This window comes from Ictidomys tridecemlineatus, unplaced genomic scaffold, assembly GCF_052094955.1.
Source record: "Ictidomys tridecemlineatus isolate mIctTri1 unplaced genomic scaffold, mIctTri1.hap1 Scaffold_52, whole genome shotgun sequence".
Classification (NCBI taxonomy): Eukaryota; Metazoa; Chordata; class Mammalia; order Rodentia; family Sciuridae; genus Ictidomys; species Ictidomys tridecemlineatus.
In genome coordinates this window covers 2,902,112-2,921,892 of record NW_027523416.1, presented here as the reverse complement: position 1 = coordinate 2,921,892, position 19,781 = coordinate 2,902,112, and the positions used below count along the sequence as shown (strand labels likewise).

Sequence of the window (19,781 nt, the reverse complement as noted above, 5' to 3'; positions counted from 1 at the left end):
CCTAAGTGGCATTTTTCATGTAGTAGTCATCTTTCTCACCTTCTTTGGGCTTTTGGATAAATGGGCTTGATTTGCATTTTCTCCTCTCACATTATAGCCTGTTAACTCTGTTCATCCCTAGGACTCTTGCCATTCTGGGTGGCAGCACTCATCCTGTCTTCCTGAGGAGCCCTGCTTTCAGCACCTGACCAGAAAGGATCTTTGCCAACTGAATGAGTGTTTGGGTGGCACTTTGTTTGCATTGCTCCTCTGGCATTCATTTGTCTTCTTTGCCTTCAGTCAGGTTGTGTTTTATCTGAGCTCCCTATAAAGTGAAAAACTCAGTTAGGAAAGGACCCCTGTCTAATCCATCTTCCTTTTGAATATTTCCTTTCAGGGCAGTGGCACTTAAGTAAATTTGTTCTGATAGTAGCTTATGCAGAATTTGTTCTCTTGTGGCAGTTCTTGGCTCCCCACCCACAAATCAAATCAACAGCACCTTGGCAGGGATGATGTATGGAAGCAAAATTAGATATAAAAATTATTTCCAGTCATGAACCTCCATGATTCTGCATCATTTTTTTTCATATCACAAGAAATGGGATACCACCCAGTGTGTAATTATGGAGCTTTATATAATCTATGGTCTCATTTGACACAGATTAAGAAGAGATAAATGTGTTCCCTTTCTCCATACATCTCTGGTTTCTTTCCCTTTTCCAAATTTAACCTTAATAGAATTTTCATCAGAAGGGAATAGTGTATTTCCCCTCAGACTCGCCTCTCATGTCATAAGTGTTATACTTAAGAAATTAAAAACTCTTTAGTTTTCAAAATGATTCTCCTTTTGAGTTTTTAGTTTTTATTCTGCAATGTTGTTGATTTTCTAGAGTCTCAGACTTTATCTGCAGTGATGAAGCTTTTAATTGCTCCGTCTTATCTAATCTTCATGGCAGTATTCTACCACTAATACTGGCTCTCAGATGGTTTCTAGATATAACAAGAACATTCATGAATAGGGATATTTTAGAGGTAGTGATAAGATGCCTTTTTTAATTTTCTTTTTTGGGCATTTGATTTGCCTATCAGTTTCCTTTAATTATTGGCAAGAATCTTCTGTTCCTTTTAGTCAGTAGTTAGTAATAGGAGTGTCTTTCTCAAGGAGAACTTTATATACCTTTTGTACACTTTATGTAACTTCATATAATTTAACTGTTGGTGCTGAAAATAAATGGGGTTCTTTTCTGCAGAGGATTTATTTTGGGTGAAACTGAAGCTTGATATGTGGTTTCATATGCATTATATTGTAATTTTATTTTCTCCCCTGCTGAGGGCCATTGTCAAGTAGGAATGAAGCTTCAAAATTTCCTTGCCAGCGTACCCCATGTTAAATGGATTTCACTGTTGACATTGCATGTTAGGTGACCTTGCTCAAGGACCAAGGCAGATCCAGGTTTAGAGCTGATCAGGTTTGAGGAAGTATCCCACTCCTTAGGGTGTTCCCGGTTTAAGACAAAAGGAGTTTTAGGGAAGTTGGAGGTTGAAGATGATTGCTGCTGGGAGTAGGGCGTGCCTGCAGCCTGAGTTCCCGCTGAGTTCTCCTGGAGAAAAAGTTTTTAGGAGGTGAATTGTTCGGGAGATTGGATTGCCCCTGAACCTTGTGTGGAGGTGGTGTGAGTCGGGAATAAAGAATTGCTGTTTGAATCTACAAGGCTGTGAATGCCTCCTGATTCTGTGCCCAGCCAAGACTGCAGCATTAATTTTCTCCCCCCTTCTGATTAATTAAACAACAAGCAATGTGGCTAAAGGACTGTGCCTGGTAGGTTGTTCAATTCAACATATGGTTCTTACCCGTCATGGGAGAACTGATCTTTAGACGTCAGTTTCCTGTCTTGGGTTGAATCCACTGCAACCAGATCAACCCGTCACTGACTACCAGTCCAGCATTCATCCATGCTTGTGGATAGGCCTAAGCACCAGTGTGGGGGGGTGAGGTTCTTGCCTCACCTCTGTTGGCCCCCAAATTTAACCTTGGTGCCAGTGGGGGGGGGTGAGGTTCTTGCCTCACCTCTGTTGGCCCCCAAATTTTAGACTATCACTAGTAGAAGGGAGGAGGATAGAGAAATGCCACGACACCAAGCCAATTGACGGCTCCTTTGGAAAAATTGTGTCACTGGTGACACCATCAGCAAAGATGCCAGCATTACCACAATTAACATGGGGTGTGCTGGCAAGGAAATTGCATCACTGGTGACACCATCAGCAAGGATATGCCAGCAGTACCACAATTCGCTGCACCAGACGATAGTTCACAATGCATGCAACTCATATATAGTCCAGGCAAGTTCTGCAAGCAGTTCAAATCGGAGGAGTCTATCAATATGTCCATTTCCTCCAAAAGTAAATCAATTCCTTGATTGAGCATTACTTGTTGAGTTATATTCATTGATGCATCAGTTTATACACTTTACTGTGATAGCTATCATAGAAGCTGTAGTTTGGTTTTCTTAGTCTTTACTGGCACTGGGATGGAGATGGGAATTCTGGCAATAATGTTAAAGAGACATTATCCTGAACAGAATTATTAAATATAATGAAAAGGAAAAGTGAAAGTAAACAAACAGATCTGTTAATCACCTTTAAAAACAATAGTAAGCAAACAGTTCTGTTAACCACCTTTGAAAACAGTCATTAACAGCTGTTTACCTAATTTAGATTAAACCACTTAAATCACGTGAATAAAAAAAAATTCGGATCCATTTTTTCATGAGCGCTCCTCATATAAAAATATAGACATACACACATACTGACATGCAACACAAAACAGTGCACACAGAACATACAACACATAAGACAATAATAACAGCCTTGTAGCTTTACCTAGGTAAAATCTCCATTGCAATGTTTAAAAACTCCACAGTCAAAAAATAAAACAGTCAAAAAACAAAGTTGATCAGAAAAACATTAACCTAGGTTTGTATGAGCTCAAAAAATAAAATACAACTTTATGATGTGGGAAAAATGCAATAATAAAATAGATATTGAAAAAAGGCACCGTGGTTAATCACTGTCGCAGATGTAAGAATAGCCAAGCTGGAGCTCTGAATATCAGCTGTTATGGATTTGAGTCAAATTATCTTCTTTTTGGTCTGTAGAAATTGTTTTCGTTAGTGTCTCTGGAATCTAAATCGGCTGCTGTTCTCCCTGTGGAAACACAAAAACAGAACCCCGACTCCAGACAAACACTGGATCAGGAGCTTTCCAATGTCCTGTTAGAATATCTTTCCAAAGTACCTTAGGCTTATGTACATTTTTTTGGATACATGTGTCTTTCCACAGCATTAAGTCCTGATGAATCCAAATTTAAAAAGTTTAGAGTAAAAAAAGGGTTATTTTAAGTTTATCTTTGGGGGTATATACCCCTTTAAGATCCTTTTAAATTTAAGTCTTTCAAAAGCATTTTGCCTTAGTTTTTAGAATTACTTTAGTCCTTTTAATTTTTAGATGTGGTTTGAAACCATAGTTGTCTTAGCCTTTTGTATTTTCTATCTGAAATACCTTTACTTGACATTTTTAACCATTTTCTATCTTATTTCTGTCTTCTAGTTTTCTTCTAAGGTTTTTATATTTACCCTTAGTTGCTTTCTTCTCTCCTAGTTTTCTTTTGTTTCCTATTTTGTGGGTATAAAATTCTTGTCTTTCTACATCTTTTTATCTTCCTATATCTTTTTTACCTTTCTACATCTTCTCTCTTTTTTTTTACCTTTTTGTACTTCTGTTTTTGAAGTTTTCCACTTCAAATTTTTAATCTTCTTTATCTAAATCTTTTATCTTATTATCTTCCCATTTTCATGGGTTATATTTTTTTTCCTCCATCATGAAGGCATCTTAACCACCTTCAATTTAACCTTTTAAAGCTTTTTGCAATGTACTTAGGCATTTTATAACTTTTTACTTTAACAAAGATTATCTCATCTCCCTCTTTTTAGTTTAATAAGTATATTTTAATAGTTTGATGAGTAAAGCAATTTTTTTTCCCGCCATGAAGGTATCTCAACAACCTTCAATTTAACCTTTTAAAGCATTTCATTTATCATCTATACTGTACTTTTAAATGTACTTTTTCACCACCTACAGCTTCACTCTTTTAAACGAGGCTTAGATTTTGTTTAAATCGCTTAATATTAGTTTACATGGCTGCCCTTCAACCAAAGGCTCTTTTTTACTCCATTAAGAAGCTTTTTCTCAATCTTCCATGTACAAATACCTTTTTTTTCTTTCTACCTTTCTCAAGCTTTTAAATTAAGTCTAGTTTCCTGAAAATCTTTTTAAATGACATTTTACAACTTTTCACTTTACCACACAGAGATTATCTCAACTAGAAACATTTCTTTTTCCTTTAACCTTTTATATTAAAATATATTTCCACATCTTGAATCTTTTTATATCTCTTTTTTAACCATTAACCCTTTTTATAAATTCACATTCTAAAACAACCCTTATAAAATTACTCCACTTTAATAAGATGAAATACTTTCATGTTTTTTAAGGTACTGTTATACTGTAATTGAAACCCAGCTGAAACTTCTTATACTCTCTGTATATAAATTACACATGATAGAATCTTAACACTTAGTAACCTTGTTTCAGCAAAGACACAGACCAAAGCAATATTAAACATTTTTCCATTTGCCAATTTATGAAAACACACATAATGTTTAAATATATTACCTTATGGAACTTAATAAGTAAAGAGTACTTGATTTCATATTTACTGGTTGATATTTTAACATTTTAGCTTTGTAAATAAATCAGCTGTCTGTAAAAACCAAGACAAGTATAGTGAACAGAACTAGCCATCTCTTTCTTGTTGAAGAAAAATCCTTCTACAGGATACCATAATGGTCCCATTGATATACTTAATAACTCATCTTTATAAAGCCATGGGCTACATTTTTGTATTGTATCAACACATGCCATAGTTTTTCTTGGTCTTACTGGGGTACCTTCTTCCTCTAACAATTTTTCTTCCTTGGAGGCGAACAACTTCAAACCTTGAGTCAACCATTTTTCCCAGTTTTCCTGAGAAAGTTTTAGGAACAGGCCACTTGAAATGAAAACAAAATAAATCAAAACAAGAACACATTGTTTTTTGAAATGGTCACCCATTTTTTTGCTCTCCTTCAGGAGCGAGCAAATTCACTTACCCCCAAGCTTCAGACATCCCACGTACGGGCCACCATAATGCCGCAGTCTTGGCTGGGCACAGAATCAGGAGGCACTCACAGCCTTGTAGATTCAAACAGCAATTCTTTATTCCCGACTCACACCGCCTCCACACAGGTTCAGGGGCAATCCAATCTCCCAAACAATACATCTCCTAAAAACTTTTTCTCCAGTAGAACTCAGTGGGAACTCAGGCTGCAGGCATGCCCTACTCCCAACAGCAATCATCTTCAACCTCCAACTTCCCTAAAACTCCTTTTGTCTTAAACCAGGAACACCCTAAGGAGTGGGATACTTCCTCAAACCTGATCAGCTCTAAACCCGGATCTGCCTTGGTCCTTGAGCAAGGTCACCTTACATGTAATGTCAACAGCGAAATCCATTTAACATGGGGTACGCTGGCAAGGAAATTTTGAAGCTTCATTCCTACTTGACAATGGCCCTCAGCACTCCCCAAGTGCTTGTAAAAGTAGATTTGGACAAAGCTAGGAAAGCATATACTATCAATACATCTGCTATAGTGGTAATACATTCTAGAGATTTTTGTATTGTTTTTACTTATTAATTTTTATGAATATTGTGTATTGGTTAAGAAAGACATAAATATTGGTTTATGAGCAATGCTACAAAATGTACAGGTAAATTGTTGCTAGAGGTTATTTGGAATTGCATTTATAACCAGCTTTGATTTACATAGTTTTAACCATATAGTATCCAATAATCTTCTATGCAGATCTTTTATTTACTTCAGAAGTCTTAACTTTATATGCTCTGTGTTGAGAATTAAGCTAAATGTAAAAAAGAAAACTTCAGTGGTTGGAAATGTTGCTTTAATAGTTCTGTACTTTATTTTTATTTGGAATAATAATCTCAGTGTAATTGTTATAGCAACTTTCTTTCTTGGTTATACCATATACCTATCTATTATGTGTATATTTCCTGCCACTTCTGAGAAATCTCTTATTTATATTCCTTGTACAGAATTTATTTGATATTTGTCTCTTTTGCACTATAGGTTGGCCGTATGTTTGGATACTTTCCAAAAGATTTCATCAAGGTAGTTCGTGGATATATTAAAGAAGAGCTACAAATTCCAACAGATGTAAGTTATGGATTTCTTTTTTGTTCTCAATTGTAAACTGGCTTATAAATCCATCAGTTATATTCAGTTAACTGCTTCTGAATGTTTTATAATGTGTTTGGGGGGCAATCTAACATTTGTGTGTCAGATTTTCATTTGAAATCAGACTACCTGTAAAAAAAAAAAGTTTGAAAGGCATTCAAGGGTGATTATATTATAATCTGAGAGTTGTCTAATATATTGAAACAGATATTCTAAGAGGCAAATAATTTCATTTTACAGGCAAATCTCATTGGATAGTTATTAGACATTTTAAGTATATTTAGGTTAAATTAATAAACTCTAACTTTTATACTAGGTTAGAAATATGTACTTACAAAGGTTTTCTTATTCTTAGTCATATATGGGATCATCATAGTCATGTTATAGATTTGGAAAAGGGGACCTGAGCATTTCAGGTGATGTTCAGTCTCAGATCTTTTAAGGCCCCAACTGCTTCCTTTATACAACATTCCTGTATGGTGCTCTGACTTAAATTGATTTTGTGACTGAAAGGATTTCGTGTTCTAGAATTCTCACTTCAGCTGATTATTTTCTAGAGTTTTAAATTGTATAGTAATTGATGCCCACCAACACTGAAACATCTTTGGGCAGCTCTTTGTAGTGGCTGTAGAATATGCAAGCTGCTAGGCTAGGACAGTTCTTAGATTAGATGGACTGAATGGATAAAGTCATCCTGTTTGTTGTTGCTGTTCCTAAAATTTCTTTATAATCTCAGGGGCCATAAAATCACTTCTGTTGCTTGTTGGACTTCATTGTTGGTAAAGAGAGTTCTTGGGATTTAAGCTGTGACAGCAGTTCACTGATTACAGAGAACTCATTTGTTTTGAACTCTGCCTTCTTATTGTATTTCCCATTACATGCATCCCTCATGGCTTAGAAATGCATGTGATGAGGAGAGGAAATCACTCATCCCTACTACGTTGAACTGCCTCCCCCACCCCTGGAACCCCCGCAGAATATTATGGAGATTTAATTAGGAATGGAAATTTTTTAAAAACATGTCCATTCATACTATGGCTCCTTTTATATCAATTTGCTTACTAGTAGCAAGAAGGAAGACTAGATAATATACACATAATCCTGAGAGAGATCTTAGTGACTGTGAAACCCTGATGAAGAGAAAGGTGTATACCTTGTTGAATCTTGTTTTCAGTTTGTTCTTGTGGTAATAGTAATGTGAGGAGCCTCCTTAATATCATTCTTTATTCCATCCAATGTACTTGTATCTCAGTAAGATACTTTAAAACTGATTCATCTTTCTCAAGGCTGCAGGATCTTCCAGCTTCTCCTGAGCAAATGATTAAGAGTTAAATTTCTGAAACATAGGTGTAGATATTAAGAGCTGGAGGATCCTATAAGTGATACCTTGCCTTTCCCTACTTATGTTCAGAGCAAATTGAGAGAGACCCAAGAGTCAGGCAATTGGAGACCAAATTGTCACCATTTTTACTCATTATGCTTTTTAAAGAATATGACCCATGTTAAAAAAAGAAAGAAAGAAAGAATAGACTTTCTAACACTGTAGTCTAGAAAAAGACAGATTTACTCAGCCATAGATGGAGTTAGGCAGTGGGGGTTGGAAGAGGGTAATCTGGTTGACCTCAAAGATTCTTTAGAACCAATCCTGAATTTGGGAGCGTGGATGAGTTTGCTTTTGTGATACTTTGTTATTGACACATTAATGGTTTTCTTTTCCTTTTAGGAGACAGATTTTGTTTGTTTTGATGTTGGAGTAGATGATTTTGATAATTATAACGTAGAAGAACTTCTAGAATTTTGGGAATTGTATGATTCTGCAAATGAAGATTCTGAGAAAGCTATAGAAAAAGTGGGACAATTTCCTGAAGTCTCCCAGGATGTTGAACCTGAACCTAAACCAGTAGTAGCAAACTCACAAGAAATTGAAAGTGCATTCTCAGAAAACACTGTGGATCTTGAGGAACAATTTTTGGCTCAGAAGAACCATCCTCATGCAGATAGTCAAACAGGTAATGCTCAGGGTGAACAAACTTCATTTGAACTTTTTGAAGAAATACTACCAGATAAATTGAAAGTGCCAGAAAGTGAAAAAAAAACAAAACCAGCAACATTTCTCAGGTCTCAAACGAACAGGAGAAGACTGATGCTTATAAACTTTTGAAAAAAGAAATCAATCCTTATCTAGAAACCAAAGAAAACAAACAAGAAATGAGTATAATTTGGAAGATTTTAAAGAAAACTGAAACCACAGCCAAAAGGGTAGACATGATGGACAAGGAACGAGGTGATATGGAAATGGGAAAGGAGGAAAGTCCTCTGGCAGATGAGGAAGCCCAGGGACTGTTTGACAGAAGTGACGAGGAAAACACTCAGACTTCAGGGATAAGTGAAGTATTTCAGGATAAAGATTCTGACGATCTTGAAAAAGACAACCCTAAGGAACATCTGAACACTTTAGGGTCTACAGAAAAAGCTACTGGAAAAGAAACCTCAAAAGAGGACCTTGAGGACATAGGGCATATCACAGACGCAAAAAGCCAGGGTCCTGCTTCTGCAGACCTTGAAGATGATATATTCCCACAGAGTCCACATATAGCCCTAAAGCCAGAGCTTAGCAATCAGGAGGAAGACTTGCCCATAATCCGCAGCTTCTTTATAGAACAAAAGTCCTTGCAACGCTTCCTGAAGTACATTAATGTCCAAGAACTGGAAGCCATGTTGCAAGAAATGTCTTTAAAGCTGAAGTCAGCACAGCAGGAGAGCCTGCCCTATAACCTAATGCCCTATTATCTAGAAAAAGTTCTAGATAAGGTCTTCCGTGCCTCTGAGTCACACATTTTGAGCGTAGCAGAGCAAATGCTTGATAATCGTGTGAATGATAATACAGACTCAGGAATAAAGGAAAGTAACATATTTGAAGAGGCTGCAGTGCTTGATGATATCCAAGACTTGATCTATTTTGTGAGGTACAAGCACTCCACAGTGGAGGAGACTGTTCCATTGATAACAGCGCCTCCTCTAGAGGAAATCTGGGCTAACGCTGAAGGTAAATTCCTGCCTGCGGCTTGGGCTGGAGAAAAGGAGTTGTTCTTCCAGATGTTTTCGTGTATTATTGTAAAGTTCTGTTCAGTTTCCATGTGCCTAAAGGAGAAAGAAGGCTGACTCAGGAGCCCCATATGTTCCTTTATTCATTCTTTTGGGCTACAGTATGAAAGGATATTGCTTATTCTTTTTTTCCTTTAGGACAGTTGGGATTGGTTTGCATGTTCAATAAGAAATTTTATAAAAAGCAAAAGAGAAAGATATAAATGAGAAACTAATGCACAAAAGTAGACCTGTTAACAGTACACATTTTATGTTAAAATTATAAAAGGGCTTTATTAAACATAATTTCTTAATCATAAAATACCTGTACTAGATCATGTGGGTGTGGAGTGACTAGCATAACCTTTTTTTTTTAGTATTTAATCTCTTTTTATGTGATGCTGAGGATCGAACCCAGTGCCTCACCTGCACTAGGCAAGTGTTCTACCAGTGCCTCACCTGCACTAGGCACTGTGACTCATATATTTAGTGAAACACTCGATGAATATTGAAACTGAAGAGAGACAGTTCTTATTCTATAGCATAAAATAAAATAGCCATTTCCCCTTTCAATTTTAGAGCTACTTATAACAGGAGGTACTCCTGTTGATGCTGCTGATACAGAAAACCAACTAGAGATAAAGGTCGAAGAGCCAGCAGATGCCACCCTTTTGGACAACATACTTTTCTTGTTATATTCATTCTTGCTTTATTTGTCTAAGATGGTAAGTTTGACATAGTTTCTTCAGTTAGAATGTTGATTATTTATTAGTTTTTAAGTGGCTTCTGGTCATGAAGTGAAAAACTTAAAATGTCTTTATGAAAATGACTCTTGACCCTTTGAGTAGATAGCTCCTGAAACAAAAGCCATAGGGGTGTGGCTTTATTGGCTACTTGGTTTAGCACATGAGGAAGATTTGCTATCTACCAAGGCTGGACATTTGCACACCTGTAAAAACTTTGTTCTTCCTTTCAGAACCTTTCATTCTGGCAGGGAGATAACAGCATTCACTTGAAACACAGTAAGATAATGGCAGAAAGAGAGGTATTTATTTGATGGTAGAACATTATTGTCCATAAATGCATTTATTATGGTTGGAAGGGTGATCAGTAAGGTCAGAAAGTGGTTGAGATGTGTTTGAAGCACAGGCAAAGGGCAAACAGGAGTCTGACATGTGGTTTGTTGTTGATTAGACAGGCTGGGGTGGTGGGGGAAGCTGGCAGTCAGAAGAAATGTGTTCAGAGAAATGGAAACATGAAGAAAGGATATTTGGGGAGGGCAGGAGAATGTGAATAGTTGGTGTTGTAAAGTGTGAAGTTGGAGGGGGATGGGCCTGTTGGAGAGGCCAGCAAATCTTAAAGGAAGTCATGAGCCAAAGTAGCATTAGACCATTAATAGTGGGGATCCTTAGAAAGTTTTAAGAATGAAAGGAATTAGGTTAGATCTGTTTCTTAGAAAGAGTCACTTAAGGCTGATCTTTCTAAAGAAAATCATGATCCAAATAAGACATTTAATCTGTCTAGAAGCTTATCTAAGCATTTTAGGACTTACCTCCCCCCTATTGGTATTTGTTGATATTGGACGTATAGAGTTTAATTATAGGAATGAGAAAGCTTTTAGAGGTTGGAGGATAAGATGGTCCTAGGGCCATTGTGACAGTAATCCTCCTCAACTGAAGTTGTTTCCTGTAGGTTGTATTATTTCAAGGCTTGTGTAAGAAAGATGATGTTGTTGTTTTCCTTGTAAAATGTATAGATTTTGAAGCCAGGTAGATCTGGTTTCAAATCCCAAGGTTATCATTTAGAAGTTTGGGCAAATAACTAAACTTTTGAAAAAAGTTTTCCTCATCTGAAAAATGTAGATAATGCTTACTCCAATCATAAGAATTAAATGATTTGACAAGGTAAAATGTCTGGTGAGGTGTCTGGCATTTTGAAGGGTTTTACCCCTACACATGCCCTAATTCTCATGTAGACAGTCAGAAGGTGGTATAAAGACAATGAATACCTGGGGAGGAAAGACCACCAGGGTGGAAAAGATGTGGTGGGGAGAAACCATTTTTCAGTTGGCTCCATGTTTGTTCATGATGGTGGCAGCCACCTGGGTAAGGGGTATATACGAGCCAGGCAGTTAGAATAATTATATTTCCAGTGATTAAAGCAGTCTTCCACAGTCATAATTTGATTATCAGAATGAATCAGCATCACTTGGAAAGTTAACAGCCTCATGATATGGGAAGGATTTCTTTATTCATATTTTTAGGTATGCACAGAGCCCTCCTCTAGGTCTAGGTCAGGGGACATGAATGTGGTGCAGGTATGGTCAGTGATTGTACGGTGATAGGTAAGACATAGACGTGAGTGGCAAAGAAGAGGCACAACGTTAGGAGACTGATTTGAGAGGAGATTTCAAAGAGGCATTTTGATGGCCCAGTATGTACAGGACATTGTGCGAGGACTAAAAGAGTCTAACAGGTGTAAGGCATGATTGTGATTTTTGAAAGCCTTAAGAAAAGGACTTAACAAATATATGCAAAAATTATGAACAAGTCAATGTAAAATCTTAAACAAGTAGTATGATATCTGATAGGACTGGAGAATAATAGGCTCTGATGTGTTTGGGAGATGTGCACCAATCAGATTCATTGATCAATGGAATCTTAGCAGAATCTTAGTGTTAGAAGAAACCTTGGAAGGCTGTTAGTCTAGTTTCTCACTCATTGCTGTTATTTTCTTTATTGTGGCCCTGACGAATAGTTATGAGGCCTGTACACCAGTATTTCCTAGCATGAGTCACTCTCTTACAAGGCTATATGTTCTTCTGTTGTCTAGTTCATCCTTGTATTGACTCCAAATTTTCCTCCACATGATTTCCTCTATAAAATTGAATACTTTTCTACATAGAAATCCTTTAAATATTTGAAGTTATATCTTAATTTAAAAATTATTTTTAGTATTTTTATCATGGAAACTTTCAAATAAGAGCAGAGAGAATAGTAGGGGACTATAGGTAACCATAACATACTGTATATTTTAGAATACTAGAAGAAACGATTGTGAAAGTTTTACCATAAAGAAATGATGTTTGAGGAGGTAGATATATTTAACTGATTTAAACTTTACATAGTGTATACATGCATCAAAATGTCATGTTACCTAATTCAATAATTATAATGTTTGTTTCTATGTACTAGTTAAAAAATAAATTTAATTAGAAAAGCTTTAAAGAAAAGCATAGAGAATAGTATAATGAACCCACGGGCCATCACACAACTTAACAGTAATTCCTTGATAGCCAATATCAGTGAGTTTTTTAAATTTGTTCTAATTGGTTATACATGATAGCAGAATGCATTTCAATTCATTGTATATAAATGGAACAAAACTTTTCCTAGTTGTACACAACACGTGTAGTCCTATATGTACCTCGGGTAATGAGGTTCATCTCATTCCACCATCTTTCCTATCCCTCTGCCCCCTCACCTGTCCTACCTCCCCTTTGCCCAAAGTTCCTCCATTCTTTCTATGCCCCTTACCACCCACCTCACCCCCATTATGGGTCAGCATCCACTTTCAGAGAGAACATACAGCTTTTGGTTTTGGGGATTGGCTTACTTCCCTTAACCTGATATTCCCATTCACCCGCAGATGCCATAATTTTTTTCTCTTTTAATGCTATAAGTAATATTCCATTTCATATATGTACCACAGTTTCTTTATCCATTCATCTGCTGAAGGGTTGGTTCCACAAAACTATGGAATGCTTCACAAATGTGGGTGTCATCCTTGCTCGGGGACTATGCTAATTTTTTCTGTATTGTTCCAATTTTAGTATATGTGCTGCCAAAGCAAGCACACTCTGACTTTTAACAAATGTAGATACCCAGGTAAAAACTACCATAATCAAGATATAGAACAGTTTTTTTTTCACTAGAAAAGGGGTTTCCTTGGGATCCTTCCCAGTGAGTGCCTTCACCACCTGTTCCAGGCAACCATTGATAACTTTTTTTTTAAACTATAGATTCATTTTTCCTACAGTACTGTTTCATATATATGCCACTATAAGTGGACTCATATCTAGGAGTGCAATTGCCTCCTACGTTTAATGTATGTTTTTGTCTTATGTGATACTGTCAAGCCATGCTAAAAAATGACCACAATCATTTTATACTTCCACCAGCAATTTAGGAGACTTCCACTTGACTTCATCTTCACTAGCACTTGGGCCATTCTAGTGGGTATGTCTTTGTGAGTTTATTTCCTGATAATTAATGATATTGAGTGAACTTTTTTTTTCTTTTGAGATAGGGTCTCACTAACTTCCTTAGGCCCTTGATAAGTTGCCAGCCTCACACTTGGGATCTTCCTGCCTCAACCTGGGATTGATTGCTGGGATTACAGATATGTGCCATGATGCCAGGATCAAATACTTCTTCATGAGCTTGTTGACCATACTGTTTTTGTACGTCAACTCTCTCTGGCTAGCTGGAATCCAGACTTCTCCCAGCTCAGTGCCAACTGTGGGATTGGTTAGCTTATAGTTGTTTTTGGCCCTCACAGGTACTGCTTAGAACGTAGCCCCAAACTGAAGACCACCTCCATGCAGATTTCTGGAACTCTTTTTCTTTGTGGCTCCCATGTTTCTGGTAGTTTTCTCTACATATTTTTGGCTGCTTAATCTCCTGGAACTCTGGTCTCTCTCTCCTCAGTGAGTCTCTTGTGCCCCTTTTGTGTTCCCCTTTTCAAACTGAGGTCTAGAGGGTGCCTCCAGGTAGAATGCTCACCTATTTGTTCTCCTGCTCTTAGGGGTGACAGTTGCATGTTCCTTGTGGCTTTCTATCTGAAAAATAGCTCTTTAAAAATCTTTTTTGACTGGGCATGATGGCACATGCCTTAATCCTAGTGGCTTGGGAGGCTGAGACAGGAGGATCACAAGTTCAAAGCCAAAAATGAGGTGCTAAGTAACTCAGTGAGACCCTGTCTCTAAATAAAATACAAAATGGGGCTGAGACTGGGGATGTGGCTCAGTGATCAAGTGCTCATGAGTTCAATCCCTGGTACCAATATATATATTCCAACTTTCTGGTTGCTTTCAGTGGGAGAACAAGTCTCATATAAGTTACTCTCTATTGATTTCTTTTTTTTGTAATTTTTTGCAATAATTGAAAAAAATATGTTTGTGGGACTTCTAGGATATATTGTACTTTGGGTGAATAAATGACATCCCCCTGGTACAACAATTTAACCTGTTTTCTCTATTGCCTTTTTTTTTTTTTTTTGGTGGTGCTGGGGATTGAACCTCAGGCTCCATGCATTGTAGGCAAGTGCTGAGCTAACAACCTCAGCCTCTCTCTGTTGCTTTATATTTCTTGGAAATTGGTAGTCAGGTTTAGGTTCAATTCTGTTTCTTATGAAAACTTAATAGGAAATATTGCATTGACATCTGCATGTCCTCTCCTTTGATGTTGACTACTAGTCAACAGTGACCTTGGTGAGATTTGCTAATATATTACAGGTTGCAAAATAGCAATGGTCTGAATTGCTGGGATTTTTCTTTCTTCATTTAAAGGTTGGGATGCCTATACAAATAAAAATTTATGATTGATTATTCTTTCTTTTTTTGGTACTGGGGATTAAACTCAGGGGCACTTGGCTAGTGAGCCATATTCTCAGCCCTATTTTGTATTTTATTTATATACAGGGTCTCACTGAGTTGCTTAGCAATTCGCTTTTGCTGAGGCTGACTTTGAACTTGCTATCTTCCCTCCTCAGCCTCCCAAGCTACTGGGATTACAAGTGTGTGCCACAGCGCCTGGCTATGATTGATTATTCTTTACACAGATATTCGGTTTGTATAGTTAAGGCAGGAGATAAACATTTGATTCTTTTTCTTCATTTAAACACTTTTCAGAATAGTAAGGTATTATTCTAGCATTATCAAATGATACCCAAAGGGGCTTTTGAAATCTTTTTAACTTTTATTTAAGAGTCAATATGATGTCATGCATTTAAAAATATTTGGTGGGTTTAATCCAGTTAGGAATAGTAATTGTTCTTACCTGATGCTCAATTTCTCCCCCTTTTGCCTTGTAGAAGCCTCTTTATCTTGGCTCCTGGGACCCTTTGCCACCACCTAGTGGTCATTTTTACCTGTTTCCCTTGCTTTTGATGTATGAGATGTTCCAAGTTCATCTTAAACATTCCCTGTCCAGACCTTGAAGGAACTATTTCTCTAAAAGAACTTTGGTTTCTTTCAATAGGAAATTATATTTAGAGGCTACATTCCAAGTACTAGGATTGCTTATTGCTCAAATTGACTGTCATTTGTAAGCCTTTTTAGTAAGTAAAATCCCCACATATTTCTGTAAGCTCAGAAATATGTGGGGATTTTTGATCATGTCATTTAGATAATTCCCATGAAAATTCAGTATGCTAGAGAGATTTTACTTCACTTCATCTATCTTAGATTTGTGTTTTCTTTCTCTGATGTTGGAGTTCCAGTTTTCAATGACATCAATATAATTGTTTACAGTCTTGTGCCACTTAATGACATTTTGGTCATTAGTCCATAATAATGGAGCTAAAAAATTCTTGTCACCTAGTATTTTTAATCTTTTTTATGTTTTGATATATTTAGATATATAAACATTTACAATGTTACAATTGTCTACAGAATTCAGTATAATAATATCTTATAGGTTTTTATCCCCAAAGCGATGATATACCATATATGAATACCTACGTGTGGAAATGGCTATATTTTCTAGGTTTGTATAAGTATACTCAATGATGTTTACACACTGAAATTGCCTAAGATGTGTTTCTCAGAATTTATTCCCATTATTAAGCAACACACGACTATATTTATGTTGTTTAAAATACTTTCAGGAATGTATTCCTGAAATTAAATGAAATTCTCTTGTCTTTAAGCTATATCCCACTAAGGTATGTTTGAAATAATTCATTTCTGTGGTTTGTCACCAACATGATATCACAGGTTGTTTCATTTTTGCTTTCAATATTTAGGTGTTAATTTTTAAAGATTTTTTTGTTTATTTTACAATTATTTAAATATTTAGAAGAGCCAAAGTTAATTTGTGAAAATAAGTTGTTTCTGTTTTCTGGTACTGGTGATTGAACCCAGGGCTCCTATCCACTGAGCCACATACCTAGGCTCTTTATTTTTTATTTAGAGATAGTTCTCACTAAGTTGCGTAGGGACTTGCTAAGTTGCTGAGTCTAGCTTTGAACTTGTGATTCTCCTGCCTGATTTTGAAAGAACTCTAGCTTTTGTCCCAGTTCTGTCTACCCTGATGTTACTCTCTTTTATAGTTAACTTTAAAAATTTATTTCCTTATGCATTCTGCTATTAAAAAAAATAAGCAAATGAGAAAAGGGATATGCAGCTCAGTGGTAGAGCACTTGCCTACCATACATGAGGCCATGTGTTCAATCCCCAGCACCATAAAAAGAAAAAGAAAAGCAAATGATTTTTACATCTAGCTATGATAGCTTTATATATGTACTGGCTTCACCTTCCCAACTGAAACAATTAAAATAAATATGAAAAAAAACCCCACAAACATATAAAATTTTAAGATCCAGTAACATTGAAGATCAAGCAACAAAGAATGATTCTGGAAACATAAAGAACAAATGCTATGAGCTCTTTAGTTGCCCCAGCTTTTACTATGTTAAGAGATTCCCAAGCCATGACAAAGAAGGGGAAGTCAGGCAGAACCAGAGGATACCATGAATTGAGAGATGGTGCTGAGATTCCAGGAAAACCAAAGTGACTAGAATTCACAGGGTGGAGTACCAAAAGAAGGTTGCTACATTGAGAGACAATTCTGGAAATCTGTGAAAGGCTCTCTGAGTGTTCAGCAGGGTATTGATCTGCACATAAGTGTGATGAAACTGCTTAGCAAGTCAGAGAAACCATCTTAAGTGATTAGAAGGAACAGGTCCTAACACAGGGACCAGAATAGCACCTGGAAAAAACTATCTAAGGAAGTTGGGTAGAATAATCAGAAGGGTGTTACCTCGGACTGACTATTACAATTTATGTCATACCTAACAAATATTCAGACCCAAGAGAATCAAATTGTTTCCAGTAATTTAATTGTATACGAAATATTAAGAATAGTAATTCGTAATGTATGGCATCGAATCAAAGCTTACCAGGCATGCAAAGAAGCAAGAAAAATACAATCCACAATGATGAGGAGAAGAATCATCCAATCAAAGCCAACTGAGAACTATCGGAGATGTTAGAATGAGGTAATGGCATTTTTTAAAAAGTCATTACTACTATATTTCGTGTGTTAAAAAGGTAAAAAGAGATATAGAAGATATATTTTAAGAAAATCAGACTTCTAGAGTTGAAAATGTATGATAAACACAGTGGATGGGATTAATGCCAGAATAAGCATTGTGATGAAATTGTTAGTGAACTTGAGGACATAGCAGGAGAAGTACCCCAAATGAAACAGGGAAAATTTCTTCTGTTAAAGAAAAGTGAACCAGAGCATCAGTGAGCTGTGGGACAGTTTCAAGTTGAGCGATGAGAGGTATTCAGAAAAATATTTTAAGAAATGATGGCCAAAAATTTGTGAAAACTGTACATCTGCAGATCCAAGATATTAAATGGGACTAGAGTACAAAAAGCATGAATAAAGCTATATCAAGGTATATTATATCATAAATAAATTGCTCAAAACCAGTGATAAAGAGCAATCTTAGCAGTTAGAGAAGACATTTATGTAGAGAAGAACTAAGGATGATATCAGATTTCTTGTCAGAAATTAGGCATAAGAGAATATAGTGGAGTGATACCTTTAATATATTTGAAGAGTAATAATGTTGGCCGATAATATCATGCCCAGTGAAATATCTTTCTAAAATGAAGACTTGTACTGACATACAAGCTGAAAGAATTCACCTACACTTGCACCAAGACAGCAGATGGAAATAATGGAATAAAGGAGTAAAGAACACTGAAAATGGTGACTGTGTGCATAAATATTTAAAATAATTTTTCTTATTTGAACATTTTAAAAAGTCATTGACTGTTTAAAGACAAATATCAGTGTAGTATGGGACTTAGAAAACACGTAAAGTAAAATACATGACAACAGTATAAATCTCAGAAGGGTAGTAACTATTGTAACGTTCTTATTGAATATGTGAAGTAATATAGTATCATCTGAAGGTAGATTGTGACAAATTAAAGATGTATATTCTAAACCCTGAAGCACTAAGATTAGAAAACAGAGTTATAGCTTAATAAGCCAATAGAGGAATCACTAAAAATACCGATAGTGGTATTTCTGCAAAAGAAGACAGAAAGAAAAGAAAAAGAACAGAAGGAACAAATAGAAGATTATATTAAGCTTACACCTATGCACGGCAGTAATCCTATTAAGTGGAAAGTATCTAAATACATCCGTTAAAAACAGAGATTGTCATATTGCCTAAAGAAGCAAGACCCAAATAGATGTCTAAGGGAATAACACTGTAAATAGAAAGACACAAAGAAGTCAAAATTAAAATGATTGAAAAAGATATCTCATGTTAAACACTAGTCAAAGGAAATCTGGAGTAGCTACATTAAACCAAAAGAGGTTGTGGGGCAAAATATATCATCAGGACTAAAGAAAGTTATTTCCTAATGATAAACGAATCAGTCAAGATTATATAATAAACCTAAATGCTTGTACTTTTAATATTAGACCTTCAAAATACATGAAGTATCAAAATTGATAGAATTATGAGGAAAATGATGAATCCTATAGATTACATTTAGAGATTTCAATATCCTTTCCTCAGCAATTGGCAGAAAACGAAAAATAAAAGTAAGGTTGTAGAAAGTGTGAATGACATAATCAATCCATCCATTTGAAATTAATTGACATTTATAGAAAACCCCCAAGGAGCTTAGTGCACATGGAACATTTACCAAGATAAACTATATTCTGGATCTTAAAAAAATTATCAGTAAATATAAAAGTATTCAAAGTCAGGCAAAGTTTATTCTCTGAACACAATAAAATGAGAAATCAATAATGGAAAAATCTGGAAAATTCTCAAATATTTGAAAACTTAAGTGCCAGGCTGCTATCTGCTATCTATCTATATCTATATCTATATCTATATCTATATCTGTATCTATATCTGTATCTATCTATCATATATATATATTTGGTATAAATGAACAACACAGTACATTTATTTTTATGTGGTGTTGGGGATCGAACCCAGTGCCTCACACATGTAAGGCAAGCACTTTACCACTGAGCTACAACCTTAGCCCCCACTGCTAAATAATTTTTGAGTCAAATAAATCAGAGAAGAAATTCATATTTTGAGT

At 36.0% G+C, this 19,781-nt stretch overlaps 1 protein-coding gene, 1 long non-coding RNA gene and 1 other non-coding gene across 12 annotated transcripts in view; 1 reads left to right on the top strand and 2 right to left on the bottom strand.

The window, feature by feature from the left end:
* Nucleotides 1–19,781, bottom strand: part of LOC144373880 (uncharacterized) — a 74,145-nt gene that overhangs the window by 23,536 nt on the left and 30,828 nt on the right. The window lies entirely within an intron of this gene.
* LOC144373879 (transport and Golgi organization protein 1 homolog) overlaps nt 1–19,781 on the top strand; it is a 168,719-nt gene that overhangs the window by 122,422 nt on the left and 26,516 nt on the right. For 6 of the 10 annotated variants that reach the window (XM_078036852.1, XM_078036851.1, XM_078036850.1 and 3 more), the window contains 3 exons: nt 6,221–6,307; nt 8,052–8,337; nt 9,992–10,137. In XM_078036852.1, the coding sequence (XP_077892978.1) occupies nt 6,221–6,307; nt 8,052–8,337; nt 9,992–10,137 (519 nt within the window). Of the gene's footprint in view, nt 1–6,220; nt 6,308–8,051; nt 8,338–8,488; nt 9,375–9,991; nt 10,138–19,781 lie in introns of those variants that run through there. The other 4 variants (XM_078036845.1, XM_078036844.1, XM_078036843.1 and 1 more) reach the window with 1 other exon arrangement.
* On the bottom strand, nt 13,162–13,268 carry LOC144373905 (U6 spliceosomal RNA). Its single transcript, XR_013433466.1, has one exon. It is a non-coding gene; the product is annotated as a U6 spliceosomal RNA (small nuclear RNA).